Source organism: Salmo trutta, chromosome 5 (genome assembly GCF_901001165.1).
Source record: "Salmo trutta chromosome 5, fSalTru1.1, whole genome shotgun sequence".
NCBI lineage: Eukaryota > Metazoa > Chordata > Actinopteri > Salmoniformes > Salmonidae > Salmo > Salmo trutta.
The window spans coordinates 2,579,123-2,603,835 of NC_042961.1; the positions used below are offsets into that span (position 1 = coordinate 2,579,123).

At 47.2% G+C, this 24,713-nt stretch overlaps 1 protein-coding gene across 1 annotated transcript in view; it reads left to right on the forward strand.

Moving 5' to 3' along the window:
- Positions 1 to 21,645, forward strand: part of LOC115193518 (neutral amino acid transporter A) — a 31,378-nt gene extending 9,733 nt beyond the window's left edge. Inside the window, exons 3-8 of the mRNA XM_029752215.1 lie at positions 3,043 to 3,108; positions 8,000 to 8,166; positions 8,520 to 8,753; positions 15,972 to 16,166; positions 16,811 to 16,945; positions 18,477 to 21,645. Coding sequence (XP_029608075.1) covers positions 3,043 to 3,108; positions 8,000 to 8,166; positions 8,520 to 8,753; positions 15,972 to 16,166; positions 16,811 to 16,945; positions 18,477 to 18,726 — 1,047 coding nt within the window. The 3' untranslated portion in view covers positions 18,727 to 21,645. The remainder of the gene's footprint in view (positions 1 to 3,042; positions 3,109 to 7,999; positions 8,167 to 8,519; positions 8,754 to 15,971; positions 16,167 to 16,810; positions 16,946 to 18,476) is intronic.
- Positions 21,646 to 24,713: the final 3,068 nt, after the last annotated feature.

Consider the following 24,713-nt stretch of genomic DNA (forward strand, 5'->3'; position numbering starts at 1 on the left):
AGTATTACATCATGGTAAAACCTGTTATCTACTGTAGTATTACATCATGGTAAAACCTGTTGTCATCATCTACTGTAGTATTACATCATGGTAAAACCTGTTATCTACTGTAGTACTACATCATGGTAAAACCTGTTGTCATCATCTACTGTAGTACTACATCATGGTAAAACCTGTTGTCATCTACTGTAGTACTACATCATGGTAAAACCTGTTATCTACTGTAGTACTACATCATGGTAAAACCTGTTGTCATCTACTGTAGTATTACATCATGGTAAAACCTGTTGTCATCATCTACTGTAGTACTACATCATGGTAAAACCTGTTGTCATCTACTGTAGTACTACATCATGGTAAAACCTGTTATCTACTGTAGTACTACATCATGGTAAAACCTGTTGTCATCATCTACTGTAGTATTACATCATGGTAAAACCTGTTGTCATCATCTACTGTAGTATTACATCATGGTAAAACCTGTTATCATCTACTGTAGTACTACATCATGGTAAAACCTGTTGTTATCATCTACTGTAGTATTACATCATGGTAAAACCTGTTGTAATCATCTACTGTAGTACTACATCATGGTAAAACCTGTTGTCATCATCTACTGTAGTACTACATCATGGTAAAACCTGTCATCTACTGTAGTACTACATCATGGTAAAACCTGTTGTCATCTACTGTAGTATTACATCATGGTAAAACCTGTTATCTACTGTAGTACTACATCATGGTAAAACCTGTTATCTACTGTAGTACTACATCATGGTAAAACCTGTTGTCATCATCTACTGTAGTACTACATCATGGTAAAACCTGTTGTCATCATCTACTGTAGTACTACATCATGGTAAAACCTGTTGTCATCATCTACTGTAGTATTACATCATGGTAAAACCTGTTGTCATCTACTGTAGTACTACATCATGGTAAAACCTGTTGTCATCATCTACTGTAGTACTACATCATGGTAAAACCTGTTGTCATCTACTGTAGTATTACATCATGGTTAAACCTGTTATCATCATCTACTGTAGTACTACATCATGGTAAAACCTGTTATCTACTGTAGTACTACATGATGGTAAAACCTGTTGTCATCTACTGTAGTATTACATCATGGTAAAACCTGTTGTCATCTACTGTAGTACTACATCATGGTAAAACCTGTTGTCATCATCTACTGTAGTACTACATCATGGTAAAACCTGTTGTCATCATCTACTGTAGTACTACATCATGGTAAAACCTGTTGTCATCTACTGTAGTATTACATCATGGTAAAACGTGTTGTCATCTACTGTAGTACTACATCATGGTAAAACCTGTTGTCATCTACTGTAGTACTACATCATGGTAAAACCTGTTGTCATCTACTGTAGTACTACATCATGGTAAAACGTGTTGTCATCTACTGTAGTACTACATCATGGTAAAACCTGTTGTCATCTACTGTAGTACTACATCATGGTAAAACCTGTTGTTATCATCTACTGTAGTACTACATCATGGTAAAACCTGTTGTCATCTACTGTAGTATTACATCATGGTAAAACCTGTTGTCATCATCTACTGTAGTACTACATCATGGTAAAACCTGTTGTTATCATCTACTGTAGTATTACATCATGGTAAAACGTGTTATCTACTGTAGTACTACATCATGGTAAAACCTGTTATCTACTGTAGTACTACATCATGGTAAAACCTGTTATCTACTGTAGTACTACATCATGGTAAAACCTGTTGTCATCATCTACTGTAGTATTACATCATGGTAAAACCTGTTGTCATCATCTACTGTAGTACTACATCATGGTAAAACCTGTCATCTACTGTAGTACTACATCATGGTAAAACCTGTTGTCATCATCTACTGTAGTATTACATCATGGTAAAACCTGTTGTCATCATCTACTGTAGTACTACATCATGGTAAAACCTGTCATCTACTGTAGTACTACATCATGGTAAAACCTGTTGTCATCATCTACTGTAGTACTACATCATGGTAAAACCTGTTGTCGTCATGAACTGTAGTACTACATCATGGTAAAACCTGTTGTCATCATCTACTGTAGTATTACATCATGGTAAAACCTGTTGTCATCATCTACTGTAGTATTACATCATGGTAAAACCTGTTGTTATGTACTGTAGTACATTTAATAAGATCACCAGTTTCTATTAGAGAGAGATGCCATTCTCAGTGGGCAGTGCCTACATATGTAATCTGTGTTCAGCATGGTTGAAGGTTAGATTCCCTCTCTCTAAAGACACATATCTGAAACAGGCATTCATCAGCACAGGAACTAAAGACACATATCTGAAACAGGCATTCATCAGCACAGGAACTAAAGACACATCTCTGAAACAGGCATTCATCAGCACAGGAACTAAAGACACATATCTGAAACAGGCATTCATCAGCACAGGAACTAAAGACACATATCTGAAACAGGCATTCATCAGCACAGGAACTAAAGACACATATCTGAAACAGGCATTCATCAGCACAGGAACTAAAGACATCTCTGAAACAGGCATTCATCAGCATAGGAACTAAAGACACATATCTGAAACAGGCATTCATCAGCACAGGAACTAAAGACGCATATCTGAAACAGGCATTCATCAGCACAGGAACTAAAGACACATATCTGAAACAGGTTCTTGTCTGCTTAGTGTTTGCATGTTCTGGTGCTAAGCTGTTATTTATTGAAGGGTATAAAACATAGAATGTAGAGTTCAGAAGGAACACAATCATAGAGCTAGAATGGAAAAATGACTCATGGTTTTAGCTTTCATTCCCACCCGATCTGAAGGATATTGGAGCAAACCTTACACAGGTGCAAACGCTTAATACATCTGACAATAAATACCTGATCCTAAGTACTTTAATATAACTAGTTACTTGTTTATGAATGGCTTTGTTAACATACATGTACTTCCAAATAATTGTTGTTTAAATAAAGTTATTACTTTTTAAAATATTCTATTCATGTTTTCTCTGTCTCTTCCTCCATGTCACAGTATGCCACTGATTACAAGATGGTTGCTGTGGGAAACGACACCAATGGAACCATCCTCTACCAGAAGGTACTGATTATGACATCCCTCATAGTTGTTGCTTTGTTTGTTTGTTTGCTTGTTAGGGTCTCATTTAGCCTGTCATGGGCGATTCATCAAAGAAAAACCAAAATACAAAACGAATGACAACTTTTAAGGAAGTGGAATTACAACCACAGTACAGTAAGAACAAAGACACATTGGAAACATACACTATAAAAGAACAGGTGTCTGTGTTGGAGATGGTTGAGGGAGCTGTTCCACAGACAGGAGGGATCTGGTCCACAGACAGGAGGGGGCTGGTCCACGGACAGGAGGGATCTGGTCCACGGACAGGAGGGGGCTGGTCCACGGACAGGAGGGGGCTGGTCCACGGACAGGAGGGATCTGGTCCACGGACAGGAGGGGGCTGGTCCACGGACAGGAGGGGGCTGGTCCACGGACAGGAGGGGGCTGGTCCACGGACAGGAGGGGGCTGGTCCACGGACAGGAGGGGGCTGGTCCACGGACAGGAGGGATCTGGTCCACGGACAGGAGGGATCTGGTCCACGGACAGGAGGGGGCTGGTCCACGGACAGGAGGGGGCTGGTCCACGGACAGGAGGGATCTGGTCCACGGACAGGAGGGGGCTGGTCCACGGACAGGAGGGGGCTGGTCCACGGACAGGAGGGGGCTGGTCCACGGACAGGAGGGATCTGGTCCACGGACAGGAGGGGGCTGGTCCACGGACAGGAGGGATCTGGTCCACGGACAGGAGGGGGCTGGTCCACGGACAGGAGGGGGCTGGTCCACGGACAGGAGGGGGCTGGTCCACGGACAGGAGGGGGCTGGTCCACGGACAGGAGGGATCTGGTCCACGGACAGGAGGGGGCTGGTCCACGGACAGGAGGGGGCTGGTCCACGGACAGGAGGGGGCTGGTCCACGGACAGGAGGGGGCTGGTCCACGGACAGGAGGGGGCTGGTCCACGGACAGGAGGGGGCTGGTCCACGGACAGGAGGGATCTGGTCCACGGACAGGAGGGATCTGGTCCACGGACAGGAGGGGCTGGTCCACGGACAGGAGGGGGCTGGTCCACGGACAGGAGGGGGCTGGTCCACGGACAGGAGGGATCTGGTCCACGGACAGGAGGGATCTGGTCCACGGACAGGAGGGATCTGGTCCACGGACAGGAGGGGGCTGGTCCACGGACAGGAGGGGGCTGGTCCACGGACAGGAGGGGGCTGGTCCACGGACAGGAGGGATCTGGTCCACGGACAGGAGGGGGCTGGTCCACGGACAGGAGGGATCTGGTCCACGGACAGGAGGGATCTGGTCCACGGACAGGAGGGATCTGGTCCACGGACAGGAGGGGGCTGGTCCACGGACAGGAGGGGGCTGGTCCACGGACAGGAGGGGGCTGGTCCACGGACAGGAGGGGGCTGGTCCACGGACAGGAGGGGGCTGGTCCACGGACAGGAGGGGGCTGGTCCACGGACAGGAGGGATCTGGTCCACGGACAGGAGGGGGCTGGTCCACGGACAGGAGGGATCTGGTCCACGGACAGGAGGGATCTGGTCCACGGACAGGAGGGGGCTGGTCCACGGACAGGAGGGGGCTGGTCCACGGACAGGAGGGGGCTGGTCCACGGACAGGAGGGATCTGGTCCACGGACAGGAGGGATCTGGTCCACGGACAGGAGGGGGCTGGTCCACGGACAGGAGGGGGCTGGTCCACGGACAGGAGGGGGCTGGTCCACGGACAGGAGGGGGCTGGTCCACGGACAGGAGGGGCTGGTCCACGGACAGGAGGGATCTGGTCCACGGACAGGAGGGATCTGGTCCACGGACAGGAGGGGGCTGGTCCACGGACAGGAGGGATCTGGTCCACGGACAGGAGGGGGCTGGTCCACGGACAGGAGGGGGCTGGTCCACGGACAGGACAAATAACGAAACAGATAGGAAGAAAGTGGAAATGGAGTGAAGATCCTAGTCAGCATATTCTGGGTCTGTTAATGGGGGCACGTCCCAAACAGCCCTGGGTCTGTTAATGGGGGCACGTCCCAAACAGCCCTGGGTCTGTTAATGGGGGCACGTCCCAAACAGCCCTGGGTCTGTTAATGGGGGCACGTCCCAAACAGCCCTGGGTCTGTTAATGGGGGCACGTCCCAAACAGCCCTGGGTCTGTTAATGGGGGCACGTCCCGAACAGCCCTGGGTCTGTTAATGGGGGCACGTCCCAAACAGCCCTGGGTCTGTTAATGGGGGCACGTCCCAAACAGCCCTGGGTCTGTTAATGGGGGCACGTCCCAAACAGCCCTGGGTCTGTTAATGGGGGCACGTCCCAAACAGCCCTGGGTCTGTTAATGGGGGCACGTCCCAAACAGCCCTGGGTCTGTTAATGGGGGCACGTCCCAAACAGCCCTGGGTCTGTTAATGGGGGCACGTCCCAAACAGCCCTGGGTCTGTTAATGGGGGCACGTCCCAAACAGCCCTGGGTCTGTTAATGGGGGCACGTCCCAAACAGCTATGAGAGACCAGTGGGAGGACAGCAAACACAGAAGAGGAGCACAACGTGTTGTACAACGTACTGTACACACACACACTGTTCTATGGTTCACTGTCCAATGTTGAAGACACTTGTCACAATACACTACGCAAGTGACCATCCGTTTCCATAGCAACACACATAGCAACATCACTGGAGCCTGGTAACAAACAGAAAGGACTCAATACAAGTTTAACGGTTCTTTCTTTAAAAAGTGATCAGTGATGAACCGTTCAGGGATCAGTATTCACCCACATCCTTAACCCTGATCAGACCAAGCTACTCTGTTGTGACGTCAATGTCAGTCACTGTCCTGTGTTTGTTGAGTTATGTCATGTGTCATATGTCATATGTCATGCATAAACAATCAAACAGTAAATATGGTTACAAGGAAATGATAGGGGAGGTTCCCTAGTGGGCTAAGCCGATATGACGGCTTGGTGGACAAAGGGAAGTGGGTGTGGACTGAGAAGGGCGGGAATTACAAGTCACTAAACAGTTGATAATTATTCATTGAAATGCTAATCCTTTGCACATGCACGCTCACTCATTCGGGAATCATTGCAATCAATATATATTTACGCTCAGTGTGTTGTCAGAGATCTCTGTTGGAATCGTCCGTCTTTCTGTTGGAAAGTTCATCCGCTCGTCTCTCCATCTGCTTCTAAGAAGTCTTTTGTGGTTACAATGGACACTTCAGAGTCCCATTGAGAAATGTTCTTATAGAATAGATGTTTTGGCGGTTGTCGGTCTTCGCATCTCAGGTTAACATAGTTTCTAGCTGCAGACTAGTAATTTGTATCTAAGATTTGCTCTTATTCTGTCGGGATCGATAGTTTCAGAGTTTCAACAACCATTACAACCTTAGCTTATACTGAGGTTTTTGTGGTCTCTACTCCAACCTTTGCCCTCTCGGTGATCGAGGTACACATGGTCTCAAGAGGATTTCTCCGGGTGGGGTTTTATTCGGAACAGTAGAAAAGGGCTGTCCCATGACGCCAGATCAATGTCTGTGCTCATGGGGGCGGGCCAATGACTTAGTTAAACTTTAAAGGGAATACAATTCTCTCACGTTAATGGTTCAACATCACCTTACATCATTTCACAAATAGTTTCATCTTTACTCATTCATTTTATACAATAATTAGATGCAAACCTCATAGCGGAGGCTCCTGTATAAACAGAGTTGTGGTAATTTGGCTGTATTGTCTTTCATGAGGTCACAAACATTAAACAAAACGGACCGGTCGTAGCTGGCTTCTCCACCGACCGTTTACACATTCTCCAAGATCCTTATATCTTGGTCCAGTCAGCACAGATGATATGAGCTCCCACCCACCTGTCTGAGGAAGATTCAGTAGTCGACCATTTTAAAAGCCTACAGATGTAAAAAGAACAGAAAGGCCTGCGCATCCTGTTCCTGCAGATGCTCCCAACTATCACCTCTGTTGACAACGTTTTGATCAGGCACAGCACTTCACAGGGGATGATGTCCCAAAGAAACGAAACACCAACAAACTACACAGATCACCAGCATGCAAGGGTTAATGTGCGCAGCTCGACTGCACTGTAGTCGGCTTGGAACGTGACCATTTTTCTGACTTGTTGACTTGACCTCCAAGCGAGGCTGGAAGGACGCCCAGCCATGTCATCACTCAGCTGGGTAGTTTGGCCCAGCCGTCACAGGGCCCGCAGAGGAAGAGAAGACGGGAACCAGGGACTGGGAGGGGTGACAAGGATTGGAGGGCCAGTCCCTTTCTGGGGCCAGTTCCTTTCTGAATCACCCTCTTGTACCCAGCTGCCAGACTGACAAGGGCATGCGTTCCAAATGGCACTCTATTACCTATATAGTGCACTACTTTAACCAGGGCTCTATATAGTGCACTACTTTTAACCAGGGCTCTATGATGATTTATAGGGATTAGGGTACCATTTGGGACACTCATAGAAATGTTTGGCTCATTCATTGGCAGAGAATTACCAGTCTATGAGGGGTACTGATGAACAGACATGGCAGACCCTCCTCCGACCAGTGCCAATAGTGGTGGGTCCCCCATGAAGGGGTCAATAGGAGCATAGCTCTTTTCTCTGGGCTGAATATCATCTGAGGAGGCTATTTAAATGGTAGCCTACTGAATCAAATAAAATGAAAGGCTATGTTCTGATGTTCTAATGTTCTATTTTCTGATGTTCTGATGTTCTGGGTTTTGATATTCTGTGTTCTGATGTTTTATGTTCTATTTTATGTGTTTTGATATTCTGTGTTATGATGTTCTGTGTTTTATGTTCTATTTGGTGTTTTGATATTCTGTGTTATGATGTTCTGTGTTTTGATTTTTTTTCTTTTTTAAAATAACATCCATACATAAACAAAAGTGTGTTATGTGTTCTATGTAGGTTCCTGTGGGCACAGAACCAGATGGTATGAACATCTTGGGCCTGGTTCTCTTTGCCATGGTGTTCGGGGTGGCACTGAGGAAGCTGGGAGAGGAGGGGGAGGAGCTCATACGCTTCTTCAACGCTTTCAATGAAGCCACCATGGTACTGGTGTCCTGGATCATGTGGTGAGTGACCTTAAACAACCCAGATCATGTGATTAGCCTCTCGTGGTTCCCAAGACTATTCCCAAGGGAAAACAAGAGGAGCTTCTGACGGCTCACTAGATAAAGTCTGTACTGTTTATTCCTTAAGAACTGCAGGAGGTGTTGTAGCCTGCTGACGCTATGCATTTGACACTGAAATGAGAAGCTGCTTTTTGACTGGGAAGCTGTCTACTTATGTTGAATCAAATTAAACATTTAATAACATTTCTGATAAATGTTTTAGCTTTTCCTTTCATATAAATCTGCAGCAAAAATAAATATTCTGTTAGTCATCACCTCACCAAATGGTACTTTCCATATTTCTCCTACCTCAGGTACGTCCCGTTCGGCATCATGTTCCTGGTGGGTAGTAAGATCGTGGAAATGGAGGATGTGGTTCTGTTGGTGACCAGTCTGGGGAAATACATATTCGCCTCCGTCCTGGGTCATATCATCCACGGGGGGGTCGTCCTGCCTCTCATCTACTTTGGGTTCACACGCAAGAACCCCTTCAGCTTCCTGTCCGGCCTCATCACGCCCTTCACCACCGCCTTTGCCACCTGCTCCAGGTAGGCCTCTGTTACTGTATCCCTCCACCAGTCCAGGTACTATCCCTCCACCAGTCTAGGTACTATCCCTCCACCAGTACTATCCCTCTGCCTGTCCGGGTACTATCCCTCTGCCTGTCCGGGTACTATCCCTCCACCAGTCTAGGTACTATCCCTCCACCAGTACTATCCCTCTGCCTGTCTGGGTACTATCCCTCTGCCTGTCCGGGTACTATCCCTCTGCCTGTCCAGGTACTATCCCTCTGCCTGTCTGGGTGCTATCCCTCCACCAGTACTATCCCTCTGCCTGTCCGGGTACTATCCCTCTGCCTGTCCAGGTACTATCCCTCTGCCTGTCTGGGTACTATCCCTCTGCCTGTCCGGGTACTATCCCTCTGCCTGTCCAGGTACTATCCCTCTGCCTGTCTGGGTGCTATCCCTCCACCAGTACTATCCCTCTGCCTGTCCGGGTACTATCCCTCTGCCTGTCCAGGTACTATCCCTCTGCCTGTCCGGGTACTATCCCTCTGCCTGTCCGGGTACTATCCCTCTGCCTGTCCGGGTACTATCCCTCTGCCTGTCCGGGTACTATCCCTCTGCCTGTCCGGGTGCTATCCCTCTGCCTGTCCGGGTACTATCCCTCTGCCTGTCCGGGTACTATCCCTCTGCCTGTCCGGGTACTATCCCTCTGCCTGTCCGGGTACTATCCCTCCACCAGTCTAGGTACTATCCCTCCACCAGTACTATCCCTCTGCCTGTCCGGGTACTATCCCTCTGCCTGTCCGGGTACTATCCCTCTGCCTGTCCAGGTACTATCCCTCTGCCTGTCTGGGTGCTATCCCTCCACCAGTACTATCCCTCTGCCTGTCCGGGTACTATCCCTCTGCCTGTCCGGGTACTATCCCTCTGCCTGTCCAGGTACTATCCCTCTGCCTGTCCGGGTACTATCCCTCTGCCTGTCCGGGTACTATCCCTCTGCCTGTCCGGGTACTATCCCTCTGCCTGTCCGGGTGCTATCCCTCTGCCTGTCCGGGTACTATCCCTCTGCCTGTCCGGGTACTATCCCTCTGCCTGTCTGGGTACTATCCCTCTGCCTGTCTGGGTACTATCCCTCTGCCTGTCCGGGTACTATCCCTCTGCCTGTCCGGGTACTATCCCTCTGCCTGTCCGGGTACTATCCCTCTGCCTGTCCGGGTACTATCCCTCTGCCTGTCCGGGTACTATCCCTCTGCCTGTCCAGGTACTAGGTATTCCTCCGCCTACCTGTCTAGGGAAGACGTGACAATATAATAATCTAGAGGCGAAAGAAACGCACACCAATTTAGGCGAGGTGCTGGTTAGCGGAGTAGAACACTTGAAAAACGTTTGGACAGACAAGCTGTCTTCATCAGGGTATAATGACAAACACTGCAGGGTGACTCGTTTATATAATGTCAAAGGATATCATTGGTTAATTCTCAGATATAGAAATAACATATCAAAAACATGAATGGATAGCATACAATCATAGATACAATTTGGCTACATAGGCCTACAACATTTACAATAATCACAAGAATGGCTTCAGATCAAAGTCTACGTTGAGACCGAAGGGAGCAAGAGTCTTTAAGTTAAAGATCCAGGCAGCCTCTTGTTTTAACAATAAATTGTCGAGGTCACCCCCTCTCCTAGGGAGAGCACGTGATAACACCTTTGATTGGGATCTGCTTCCCTGTTTGGGTGTGTTTGAAGGATCTACATTTATAAGTGCCATTGCATTGAGCACAGCCATTACACTTGTAGTTTCCATCCAGTAGGGGTGCAAATAGATGTTGTGTAGGGATATCTTGGGGTGGTAAAATCAGAGTTTACCAATTGATCTCTGAGATTTCTGCCCCGCGAGAATACGACCAAGGGAGGCTCCGAAAACACATTACTGATACTGTCATCGGAGCTTAGAATGTGCCAATGTTTGAGAACGATTCCCTTAATTTGTTCAGAGCACTTTGAATAGCAGGTAGTTAGAATGCAAGAATGCTTTTTTTTGAGAGACTGTCCTTGAAAAAGATCATGTCTCGGTTTGTTTTGAATTTTCTCAATGGCAGTATTAATCTGACCATTTTTGTACCCCCTCTCCTTGAATTTTCTTTGCGTCTCAGCCATATTTCTGTCCAAATCTGATAGTTTTTTGCAGGTTCTTTTGATTCAACAGAATTGGTTATAACGGTGTTTCAAGGGAAGCGTGTGACAGCTATCAGCCCTCAACAAACTATTGTGATCAGTTGGTTTCCTGTAAAGATCTGTGCATAGGTCATAATCCTCACAAATATCAAAAGATCAAGGAAACTGATTTGACGTGCGTCAGATTGCATAGTGAATCTCAGGTGCTCAGAACAAGAGTTAAGAAAAGCATGGAACGCCTGGAGCTGTTTTGCATCACCCCTCCATAGAACAAAAATATATATTTTGCATCACCCCTCCATAGAACAAAAATATATATTTTGCATCACCCCTCCATAGAACAAAATATATATTTTGCATCACTCCTCCATAGAACAAAAATATATATTTTGCATCACCCCTCCATAGAACAAAAATATATATTTTGCATCACTCCTCCATAGAACAAAAATATATATTTTGCATCACTCCTCCATAGAACAAAAATATATATTTTGCATCACCCCTCCATAGAACAAAAATATATATTTTGCATCACTCCTCCATAGAACAAAAATATCATCAATATGCCGTTTCCAAATAATGATGTTATGCAAGAAAACATTTTTTTTGAGAGGATTGAAAATGGCCTGTTTCTCCATGTAGCCCACATACAAATTAGCACAGTTAGGAACCATGGGGGATCCCATAGCAGTACCCTTCGTCTGAATAAAGAAATCACTTAGGAACATGAAGTAGTTGTGTGTGAGTACTATTTCAGCCAGTGTTATAATGCAGCACTGGAAGGTAGTTCATTAGAGTCCCGATGCAGAAGAAAATGTCCCATAGCTTCAATACCGCCCTTGTGTGGAATATTTGTGTATAATGACTCAGCATCAAAAGTCAAAAGTCGTCAGGGAGAGGATCAAGACATTCAATAATAGAGATCATACTGCTGGTCAAATGGGGCAGTGGGGTCACTTCTGAGTTTCTTGTAAAAGGTGTCAAACAGTTGTCTATGACACTCATTTACATAAACAGTCCTATCCATGAGTACCACCGACCCACCCTTATCAGCAGGGAGGGTAAGGACTGACGTATCGGATTGTACCACCGACTCACCCTTATCAGCAGGGAGGGTAAGGACTGACGTATCGGATTGTACCACCGACTCACCCTTATGAGCAGGGAGGGTAAGGACTGACGTATCGGATTGTACCACCGACTCACCCTTATCAGCAGGGAGGGTAAGGACTGACGTATCGGATTGTACCACCGACTCACCCTTATGAGCAGGGAGGGTAAGGACTGACGTATCGTACAACCGACCCACCCTTATGAGCAGGGAGGGTAAGGACTGATGTATCAGATTGTACAACAGACCCACCCTTATCAGCAGGGAGGGTAAGGACTGACGTTGGTGTTGGTCAGACGGGGGTGGATAGAAGGAAGCAGATGAGGTGCTGGTTGTAGTGTTGGTCAGACGGGGGTGGATAGAAGGAAGCAGATGAGGCGCTGGTTGTAGTGTTGGTCAGACGGGGGTGGATAGAAGGAAGCAGATGAGGCGCTGGTTGTAGTGTTGGTCAGACGGGGTGGATAGAAGGAAGCAGATGAGGTGCTGGTTGTAGTGTTGGTCAGACGGGGGTGGATAGAAGGAAGCAGATGAGGCGCTGGTTGTAGTGTTGGTCAGACGGGGGTGGATAGAAGGAAGCAGATGAGGCTCTGGTTGTAGAGCGTTGGTCAGACGGGGGTGGATAGAAGGAAGCAGATGAGGCTCTGGTTGTAGTGTTGGTCAGACGGGGGTGGATAGAAGGAAGCAGATGAGGCGCTGGTTGTAGTGTTGGTCAGACGGGGGTGGATAGAAGGAAGCAGATGAGGCGCTGGTTGTAGTGTTGGTCAGACGGGGGTGGATAGAAGGAAGCAGATGAGGTGCTGGTTGTAGTGTTGGTCAGACGGGGGTGGATAGAAGGAAGCAGATGAGGCGCTGGTTGTAGTGTTGGTCAGACGGGGGTGGATAGAAGGAAGCAGATGAGGTGCTGGTTGTAGTGTTGGTCAGACGGGGGTGGATAGAAGGAAGCAGATGAGGTGCTGGTTGTAGAGCGTTGGTCAGACGGGGGTGGATAGAAGGAAGCAGATGAGGCGCTGGTTGTAGTGTTGGTCAGACGGGGGTGGATAGAAGGAAGCAGATGAGGCGCTGGTTGTAGTGTTGGTCAGACGGGGTGGATAGAAGGAAGCAGATGAGGCGCTGGTTGTAGTGTTGGTCAGACGGGGGTGGATAGAAGGAAGCAGATGAGGCGCTGGTTGTAGTGTTGGTCAGACGGGGGTGGATAGAAGGAAGCAGATGAGGTGCTGGTTGTAGTGTTGGTCAGACGGGGGTGGATAGAAGGAAGCAGATGAGGTGCTGGTTGTAATGTTGGTCAGACGGGGGTGGATAGAAGGAAGCAGATGAGGTGCTGGTTGTAGTGTTGGTCAGACGGGGTGGATAGAAGGAAGCAGATGAGGCGCTGGTTGTAGAGCGTTGGTCAGACGGGGGTGGATAGAAGGAAGCAGATGAGGCGCTGGTTGTAGTGTTGGTCAGACGGGGGTGGATAGAAGGAAGCAGATGAGGCGCTGGTTGTAGAGCGTTGGTCAGACGGGGGTGGATAGAAGGAAGCAGATGAGGTGCTGGTTGTAGTGTTGGTCAGACGGGGGTGGATAGAAGGAAGCAGATGAGGCGCTGGTTGTAGTGTTGGTCAGACGGGGGTGGATAGAAGGAAGCAGATGAGGCGCTGGTTGTAGCGTTGGTCAGACGGGGGTGGATAGAAGGAAGCAGATGAGGCGCTGGTTGTAGTGTTGGTCAGACGGGGGTGGATAGAAGGAAGCAGATGAGGCGCTGGTTGTAGTGTTGGTCAGACGGGGGTGGATAGAAGGAAGCAGATGAGGTGCTGGTTGTAGAGCGTTGGTCAGACGGGGGTGGATAGAAGGAAGCAGATGAGGTGCTGGTTGTAGTGTTGGTCAGACGGGGGTGGATAGAAGGAAGCAGATGAGGTGCTGGTTGTAGTGTTGGTCAGACGGGGTGGATAGAAGGAAGCAGATGAGGCGCTGGTTGTAGAGCGTTGGTCAGACGGGGGTGGATAGAAGGAAGCAGATGAGGCGCTGGTTGTAGTGTTGGTCAGACGGGGGTGGATAGAAGGAAGCAGATGAGGCGCTGGTTGTAGAGCGTTGGTCAGACGGGGGTGGATAGAAGGAAGCAGATGAGGTGCTGGTTGTAGTGTTGGTCAGACGGGGGTGGATAGAAGGAAGCAGATGAGGCGCTGGTTGTAGTGTTGGTCAGACGGGGGTGGATAGAAGGAAGCAGATGAGGTGCTGGTTGTAGAGCGTTGGTCAGACGGGGGTGGATAGAAGGAAGCAGATGAGGCGCTGGTTGTAGCGTTGGTCAGACGGGGGTGGATAGAAGGAAGCAGATGAGGCGCTGGTTGTAGTGTTGGTCAGACGGGGGTGGATAGAAGGAAGCAGATGAGGCGCTGGTTGTAGTGTTGGTCAGACGGGGGTGGATAGAAGGAAGCAGATGAGGTGCTGGTTGTAGAGCGTTGGTCAGACGGGGGTGGATAGAAGGAAGCAGATGAGGTGCTGGTTGTAGTGTTGGTCAGACGGGGGTGGATAGAAGGAAGCAGATGAGGCGCTGGTTGTAGAGCGTTGGTCAGACGGGGGTGGATAGAAGGAAGCAGATGAGGCGCTGGTTGTAGTGTTGGTCAGACGGGGGTGGATAGAAGGAAGCAGATGAGGCGCTGGTTGTAGTGTTGGTCAGACGGGGTGGATAGAAGGAAGCAGATGAGGCGCTGGTTGTAGTGTTGGTCAGACGGGGTGGATAGAAGGAAGCAGATGAGGCGCTGGTTGTAGTGTTGGTCAGACGGGGGTGGATAGAAGGAAGCAGATGAGGCGCTGGTTGTAGTGTTGGTCAGACGGGGGTGGAGAGAAGGAAGCAGCATCCCTCCTGCGTCTGTCATGGAGAGGAGGAGCAGGAACTATTGTCAGGGTTTCTCCAGAAGTAGACTTTATCCTCGGCCTTGTCTTTTTTGTCTTGGTTGTTTTTAAGTTCCTTTATTTCTGTAGAGAACTTGTCCTGGAGCTCTCCATACAATGATTTTATCATGTTCCCTTTGGCTGTATTCAAAGTCATCTTGTTTGGGTCTTTGACCAGTGTCAGGAAGATAATTATCATTCGGCATCGTTTAAGAGCTTTTTGCATAAGATTCAGATCAGCTCAAACATACAAAGCAGCGAATCAATGTATAAACATTAACAAACCAGTGTGACCTGATTACCCAGTAAATCCCTCCACTTCTGTGAACCCAGTGTGACCTGATTACCCAGTAAATCCCTCCACTTCTGTGAACCCAGTGTGACCTGATTACCCAGTAAATCCCTCCACTTCTGTGAACCCAGTGTGACCTGATTACCCAGTAAATCCCTCCACCTCTATGAAACCAGTCCATTAGCAGTGCATTGCTAGCAGGCTTTGTCTCCAAGGCTACACCCCACCCTATTCCCTCTATAGTGCACTACTTTTGACTAGAGCCTGAACATACACCTGGGCTCTGGTCAAAAGTAGTGCCATTTGGGACACAAACATTGTCTCCAAGTATCTTCTGCTGTAAGTAGCCTGCTGTAAGTAACCTAAACCTTTGGCTGAGTTGTTCCAACCTCAATCTTTAGACTCTGGACCCCACCACCTCTCTATCTAATCCATGGGGATCCAGGACATTCCTGGAGGGTCTTTACCATAGAAATAGAATGAGTAGAAGGGATGGTAACCTCTGACTTCTATTCATTCTAGTTCTGTGGTCTTTACCCTCTCTCTGTATGGAAGGGTTTTGGTTTAAGTTACACTATGTTTTTCAGGTGGCTATCTCTCGCTCTCATTCTCTCTCTATTTCTCTCCCTCTCTCCCCTTCCTTCTCTTGCTATTCAATACATCTTCACTTGCAGAATACTCATGTAGATATTGTCAAAGCAGAGGAACTGAAGTTGCTAGTAAAGTACTGTAAAATGTTCCAGATGAATATGCTGTAATTTAACCAGTGTATCTGACTGGTTCCTCCCTCCCCTCTCTCTCCTCAGCTCGGCGACCCTGCCCTCCATGATAAAGTGTGTAGAGGAGAACAACGGAGTGGACAAGCGGATCAGTCGTTTCATCCTTCCCATCGGAGCCACCGTCAACATGGACGGGGCGGCCATCTTCCAGTGCGTCGCGGCTGTCTTCATCGCTCAGCTCAACAACATAGAGCTCAACGCCGGTCAGATCTTCACCATCCTGTGAGTGGGGTGGGGTCAGAAGGAATGGTGGGTGGGGTCAGAAGGGATGGTGGGTGGGGTCAGAAGGAATGGTGGGTGGGGTCAGAAGGAATGGTGGGTGGGGTCAGAAGGGATGGTGGGTGGGGTCAGAAGGGATGGTGGGTGGGGTCAGAAGGGATGGTGGGTGGCGACAGAAGGAAGGGTGGGTGGGGTCAGAAGGAATGGTGGGTGGCGACAGAAGGAAGGGTGGGTGGGGTCAGAAGGGATGGTGGGTGGGGTCAGAAGGGATGGTGGGTGGGGTCAGAAGGAATGGTGGGTGGCGACAGAAGGAAGGGTGGGTGGCGACAGAAGGAAGGGTGGGTGGGGTCAGAAGGAAGGGTGGGTGGGGTCAGAAGGAATGGTGGGTGGCGACAGAAGGAAGGGTGGGTGGGGTCAGAAGGAAGGGTGGGTGGGGACAGAAGGAATGGTGGGTAGGGGGTTTGCAAAATTCCCAGGTTCCCAGGTTTTTCAGAAATTCAAGTTGGAAGATTCCCGGGAATCAGGAGGGAATAAACAAGAAATCCAGATTACTACAACCTGGGAAATTTGGGAAAGTTAGTGGAATTTTTCAACCCTATGTCTGATGCTCTGACAATGTATGACATGCAGTGGCTCTGTTCCCACAGTGTGACAGCCACAGCATCCAGTGTGGGCGCAGCAGGCATCCCAGCCGGGGGTATCATCACCATCGCCATCATCCTGGAGGCTATCGGCCTGCCCACCAACGACCTGTCACTCATGCTGGCCGTCGACTGGATCGTGTAAGTAACACATGTACAGTATAGAGAACCAATACAGCAAGGACACACACACGGACAGACATAAACACACGCACACACAGACACACACACACACGCACACACAGACAAGCATACACACACACACACGTACACAGACAAGCACACACACACAGACAAGCACGCACACATACACAGACAAGCACACACACACACGGACAGACACACACACGCAGACAAGCACACATGGACAGACAAATTTATGTACATATGCATGGACATGCGCACACACGTACAAACACACACGGACACAAACACACACACACACACACGGACACAAACACACAGGCATAGACACACTCTTAATGTACTCACTCATTTTGGCCAGCTGCTATATCAAAATATCAGACGTTCATTCCAGTAACATACAGTAGACCTGTACAGTAGATAGTAGACCTGTACAGTAGACAGTAGACCTGTACAGTAGACAGTAGACAGTAGACCTGTACAGTAGACAGTAGATAGTAGACCTGTACAGTAGACCTGTACAGTAGATAGTAGACCTGTACAGTAGACAGTAGACCTGTACAGTAGACAGTAGACAGTAGACCTGTACAGTAGACAGTAGACCTGTACAGTAGACAGTAGACCTGTACAGTAGACCTGTACAGTAGACAGTAGACCTGTACAGTAGATGTGTACAGTAGACCTGTACAGAAATAGATGTGTTCTGCATAGCAACTGTGGTTATGTTACATTAGATGTATGCTAACAGTTAAAGAGAGCTCCTGATTCATCTTATCAACTAGGGTTATGTTACATTAGATGAATGCTAACAGTTAAAGAGAGCTCCTGATTCATCTTATCAACTAGGGTTATGTTACATTAGATGAATGCTAACAGTTAAAGAGAGCTCCTGATTCATCTTATCAACTAGGGTTATGTTACATTAGATGAATGCTAACAGTTAAAGAGAGCTCCTGATTCATCTTATCAACTAGGGTTATGTTACATTAGATGAATGCTAACAGTTAAAGAGAGCTCCTGATTCATCTTATCAACTAGGGTTATGTTACATTAGATGTATGCTAACAGTTAAAGAGAGCTCCTGATTCATCTTATCAACTGTGGTTATGTTACATTAGATGAATGCTAACAGTTAAAGAGAGCTCCTGATTCATCTTATCAACTGTGGTTATGTTACATTAGATGTATGCTAACAGTTAAAGAGAGCTCCTGATTCTTATCAACTAGGGTTATGTTACATTAGATGTATGCTAACAGTTAAAGAGAGCTCCTGATTCATCTTATCAACTGTGGTTATGTTACATTAGATGTATGCTAACAGTTAAAGAGAGCTCCTGATTCTTATCAACTAGGGTTATGTTACATTAGATGTATGCTAACAGTTAAAGAGGGCTCCTGATTCATCTTAGCAGACTTGATTTACTGCTTAGCTTCTGACAAAAAGTATCCTAATAAATTGTGTGTGTTTGGGTGTGTACATGTGAATGTGTGCGTATGTACATGTACTTATGTGCGTGTGTGTTTGCAGGGACCGCACCACCACCGTAGTGAACGTGGAGGGAGACGCCCTGGGGGCGGGGATCCTCCACCACATCAACCAACAGGAGATGAAGAAACAACAGCACCTGGGGGAGGAGCTAGCGGAGGTCCTGGTGGAAGCGGTAGCCAACGCCCAGGCTGACGAGGAGACCTCCCCGCTCGTCACGCACCAAACCCTGGGTTCAGCGGGCGACCAATCCCCCAGGGAGACCGCGGAAGCCATTGAGTCTGTCCTGTGAACTGTAAAACAACTGTGAATTCCGTCTCTATGGTTACAATCAGTGGTGGCTGGTGGCACTTCAGTTCGGAGGACGGGCTCATAGCAAGGCCTGGAACGAAATGAATGGAATGATATCAAAACACATCAAATATATGGTTTTCTTTGTGTTTGATGTGATTACATTCACTCAATTCCAGACATTATTATTAGCCGTCCTCCCCTCACCAGCCTCCTCTGGTTTCTAAGGTTACGATGCTGCCGCTGCTACTCCTGACACACGACCGAGTCAACTGAATCGACTGTGAATCGACTCTGAATCAACTCTGACCACCTTCACCATACCTCTTAAAACAGTTCATGAGTCATTTCACTTCTAGGAAAAAAGTGCCCTAGATAAAGTTCTCGTGAGGTGACGTCATGTTTGTTTTATATTGTAGTACTTCCTATTTGGAGTATTGTAAAAGTGTATTTAAAAGCCACAAGAAGGTTAGCCTCGCCCTTTAGAATGAATCTTGCTCAAATTGAATCCAGGCTGCTTTCTGGTTTTGTGAGAGTGGTCTGTTAGACATAGAATCTAAAAAAGGGAATCTCTCCTAACCGTGACGTGGCTGTGACCTCACAAGGCAGATAGGAAGGAGAATCATTCACTAACTGACCTGGAGTTTTTTGTTTGTTTTCTGTCGATAGTCAACCCAGAACGTGAAACATTAACCCCTCGAATGACAAAAGTCTCTAAAATATTTTGGGTAAATATTGAGGAAGAGCCACAGTTGACCTTCTGTTTATGTACTAGAACCTACTGACCCAATGGCCTGCTATGGTGCCTGTATCTAATATTGGATTTAGGACCATAAGGATCTGTGTTGATATAGTGCAGGTTCAATTAGGGCAAATCCTAACTTCTACTTAAGTTTTATTTTCACTTTGTCTCACATTGACATCAATGCGTGACTAAGTGGACATTTGCCTTAAATGGGAGTTACAGTAAGATTTACCTCTTGGGCAATGCATGGAAAGATGGTGGTGAGCACAGTCCATTTACTAAACTGTTAAAGTGCAGACTGAGGCCAACAAGGGCTGTCCTATCCTTCTATTGTTGTGAGAATAGATGTTGCCTCCATCAGTGATGTCCCAGACCCTTGCTACTATGGGTTTCATTTACTGAAGAAACCAAACCATATGTTCTTTGGAACTTTTTCTTTTTGAATTGAGAGGAAGGATGGTCAGACGGGCTGTGTTACAAATGGTACCCTGTTCCCTATATAGTGCACTTCTTTTAACCTGAGCCCGGCACTCTGTTCCCTATATAGTGCACTACATTTTGCCCCATAGGGCTCTGATTAAAAGCATTGTACTTTGTAAGGAATAGCCATTTGGGACGACACATGGGCATTGATAAAGGACATGAAGGAAACTGCCAAAGTTGTTAGAGCAGCCTTTTCCTGTTGCTAGATACATCTATGGGATACGTGTATGTTTTACAAATGACTAACGTGTAAAAATGTACAAAATAATGATCATATTACAGCAGTGGCATGGCATAGTTGTTCTGCTGCCACCTAGTGGTGGCGTAGTGGTTCTGCTGCCACCTAGTGGTGGCGTGGCGTAGTGGTTCTGCTGCCACCTAGTGGTGGCGTGGTGTAGTGGTTCTGCTGCCACCTCGTGGTGGCGTGGAGTAGTGGTTCTGCTGCCACCTAGTGGTGGCATGGCATAGTTGTTCTGCTGCCACCTAGTGGTGGCGTAGTGGTTCTGCTGCCACCTCGTGGTGGCATGGCGTAGTGGTTCTGCTGCCACCTAGTGGTGGCGTGGCGTGGCATAGTGGTGGCGTGGTGTAGTGGTTCTGCTGCCACCTAGTGGTGGCTTGGCTCAATGTTTTGAGTTCTGTCATGAGAATGGAGCAAGCACGTGAAAGTACAGCGTTTTCATTTAATTTGTTCCTATATGGGCCAATGTGGCCTAGTTTATCTGGTCAAATTGATTTCTTATTTCTTTGTAATGAATCACTATTGCTGTTTGCTAGAAATGATTTACTCTGATTTACGGGGGAAATTATGTTGTACTAACTCACTAATGTACCAACTCTGTTCCAATTCCACTTCTAATCGTATGTTGAAGCAGTTTTTAGCAAGGACAATTATATGTTATTAACTGTTTTATACAAAATTGTATGCACCCTGATTTGTAAGGATCTTTGGGAATTCTCTAAACTCTAAACATGTCCTTAAAAATGTGAAAAGGTTGCCAATCTGTCATTGGAATACTGTGGCTCTTCATAGTTTGACAGTGAATTATGTCTTTTTTGGAAAACAGAAACTGGTTGTGAGAAGGAGCATTACGTTTGAATATTCTTTATTTAACATGATCATCTTTCAATCGAACAACCCTTTACTTTTATAATGCTTGTAAATCTTTTTTTCACCCTGAAGCTGACTGAATTGAAAGTATTCGTGAGAATATGTTGAAATAATCTGGAACAATCACAGATATGTACTTGAATAAGCTATATGAAGGTATTTCTATTTATTCTAATTGCGTTAACATTTTGTATCATTTGTATATTTCAAATACGATTTAGGTATTTTCTCTGAATTTCTAGTTGCCAAATCTGTTCCTAACGCCTTTCTCTGATGTGGAACTATTTTTCTTCCAGCCTAAAGTATGTAGCCTGGTCCAGCTCTGGTTGTGCTCTTGCCAACTCCATTGCTATAATTGTCAAGACAATCTGTTTGGCATGGCAATGAGTGGCATGACATGGTAGCACAAACAGATCTGGCATGCAGGCTAGAAAGTATGTCCTCCATTTTGTTTTGTGGTATTTTGACCAACAGGAATAACTATGTTTCCTGTGCAATGATGATGTCTATCTTTGTAACACAGCTGTCTCTTTTACTTGTCTCTGTCTTTTACCATTAAATATAAATGTGTGTTTCACCCAACAGAGATGATTTGCTGGTGTTTGCTGATTGTCTGAATAGCAGCCTAGTCTGTTGGTATACCAGAATCAGACTGGAGATGAGGTTAGAGGTGTACCCATGTCAAATATGTCAGAAATACATGTTTCGGTGGGCATATAGGTAAGTCTTGGAAATCCCAGACCTATGCTGGAACATTGGTACATTGTGGAAGGCAACCTGTCTGTCTAGACTAGAGTATAGATGGTGTTATGAGCCCCAATGAGGCTTGGATGAAAATATGTAGTGTAAGTTCCATGGACTCACTCCGTGTACAATAACAGTGTTTAACATGATTTTTGAATGACTACCTCATCTCTGTACCCCACACATAAAATTATCTATAAGGTTCCTCAGTCGAGCAGGGAATTTCAAACACAGATTCAACCACAAAGATCAGGGAGGTTTTCCAATGCCTCACAAAGAAGGGCACCTATTGGTAGATGGGTAAACATTTTTAAAAGCAGAAATTGAATATGAGCATGGTGAATATATTAATTACTCTTTGCATGGTGTATCAAGACACCCAGTCACTACAAAAATACAGGCGTCCTTGCTAATTCACTTGCCGGAGAGGAAGGAAACCGCTCAGGGATTTCACTATTAGGCCAATGGTGACATTAAAACAGTTACAGAGTTTAATGGCTGTGATTGGAGAAAACGGAGAAAACTGGAATAAAAATATTCCAAAACATGCATCCTGTTTGCAATAAGGCAACATTGCAAAAAATGTGGCAAAGAAATGTACTTTATGTCCTGAATACAAAGTGCCATGTTTGGGGCAAATCCAACACATCACTGAGTACCACTCTTCATATTTTCAAGCATTGTGGTGGCTGCATCATGTTATGGGTATGCTCGTCATCGGCAAGGACTGGGGAGTTTTTTTAGGATAAAAAGAAACGAAATAGAGCTAAGCACAGACAAAAATCCTAGAGAAAACTTTGGTTCAGTTTATTTTCCTACAGACACTGGGATACAAATTCACCTTTCAGCAGGACAATAACCTAAAAAACAAGGCCAAATCTACACTTGTCACAGTTGTCGTAGGGTTGAGACCAAGACGCAGCGGGAAAATGTACACTCATTTTCTTTTATTAACGGACAAAGAAGGAAAACCAAAATAAACACACGTATACAAAAAACACGACGATAACAGTCTTGTCAGGCACACACAGCTAAACAAGAACAATCTCCCACAAAATACTAACACAAACACATACCTATTTATAGGACCCTCAATCAGAGGCAACGAGAAAACACCTGTCTCCAATTGAGAGTCCAACTCCCATTTAACTAAACATAGAAATACAAATGACTAGACTGAACATAGAAATACATTAACATAGAACAGTGCCCAAAACCCAGAATAATAAATTAAACACCCTACTACTAACACCACCAGCCCGAACCACATAAAACAAATACCCCCTGCCACATCCTGACCACACTACAATAACAAATAACCCCTATTACTGGTCAAGACGTGACAGTACCCCCCCCCCCCAAAGGTGCAGACCCCGGATGCACCTCACACAAATAACCAAAAATCACCCCAAAACAAAAATAAATCCCCTAAACTAAAGGGAGGGAAGGGAGGGTGGCTGCCGTCACCGACGGCACTCGTGCATACACCCCTCCCTCCCCAAAACCTTCTACAGTGGAGGTGGCTTAGGCTGGGGCCTAAGACCACCCCCTGACCAGTCCACTCCTCCCAAATACCTCGACCTGACACATGTCACTGTAGACCCTATACTGAACTCTATGAGCTCTGGACTGTAGGCCGTCTCACTCGGTGCCGGACTGTAGGCCGTCTCACTCTGTGCCGGACTGTAGGCCGTCTCACTCTGTGCCGGACTAGACACTGTTGCCGGACACTCTGGACGAGGGACTGTTGCCGGACACTCTGGACGAGGGACTGTTGCCGGACACTCTGGACGAGGGACTGTTGCCGGACACTCTGGACGAGGGACTGTTGCCGGACACTCTGGACTGGGACTGGGCTGACGCACTGGAAGCCTAATGCGTGGGGCTGGTAGTGGAGCTACCAGACTGGAGACACCCACTTTAAGGCTAGTGCGAGGAGCGGGAACAGGCTGAATTGGACTGGGCTGACGCACTGGAGGCCTGGTGCGTGGTGCTGGTATTGGATATACCGGGCCGTGGAGGTGCACTGGCGGTCTCGATCGCACCTCCTGCACAACCCGTCCTGGCTGGATGGAACTAGTAGCCCTGCACAAGCGGAGTGCTGGCACAGGGCGAACTGGGCTGTGCAGGGGCCTGATGGTTGCCGTGCGTAGAGCAGGCGTAGGGTAGCCTGGACCTAGGAGGCGCACTGGTGGCCAGATGCGCTGCGCAGGCATCCTCCTACCAGGCTGGATGCCCACTCTAGCACGGCACTTGCGAGGGGCTGGGATCACTCGCACCGTACTGTGCGTGCGCATGGGCGAAATCGTGCGCACTTCCGCATACCTCGGCACTCTCCACTCCATACGTTCCCCATAATAAGCACGGGGAGCTGGCTTAGAGCTCACCCTTGGCCCAGCCAAACTACCCGTGTGCCCCCAGTCGGTCGGTCGGTCGGTCGCTCTCTCTCACACACACACACACACACACACACACACACACACACACACACACACACACACACACACACACACACACACACACACACACACACACACACACACACACACACACACACACACACACACACACACACACACACACACACACACACACACACACACACACACACACACACACAGCTAAACAAGAACAATCTCCCACAAAATACTAACACAAACACATACCTATTTATAGGACCCTCAATCAGAGGCAACGAGAAAACACCTGCCTCCAATTGAGAGTCCAACCCCCAATTAACTAAACATAGAAATACAAATGACTAGACTGAACATAGAAATACATTAACATAGAATAGTGCCCAAAACCCGGAATAATAAATCAAACAAACTACTACTAACACCACCAGCCCGAACCACATAAAACAAATACCCCCTGCCACGTCCTGACCAAACTACAATAACAAATA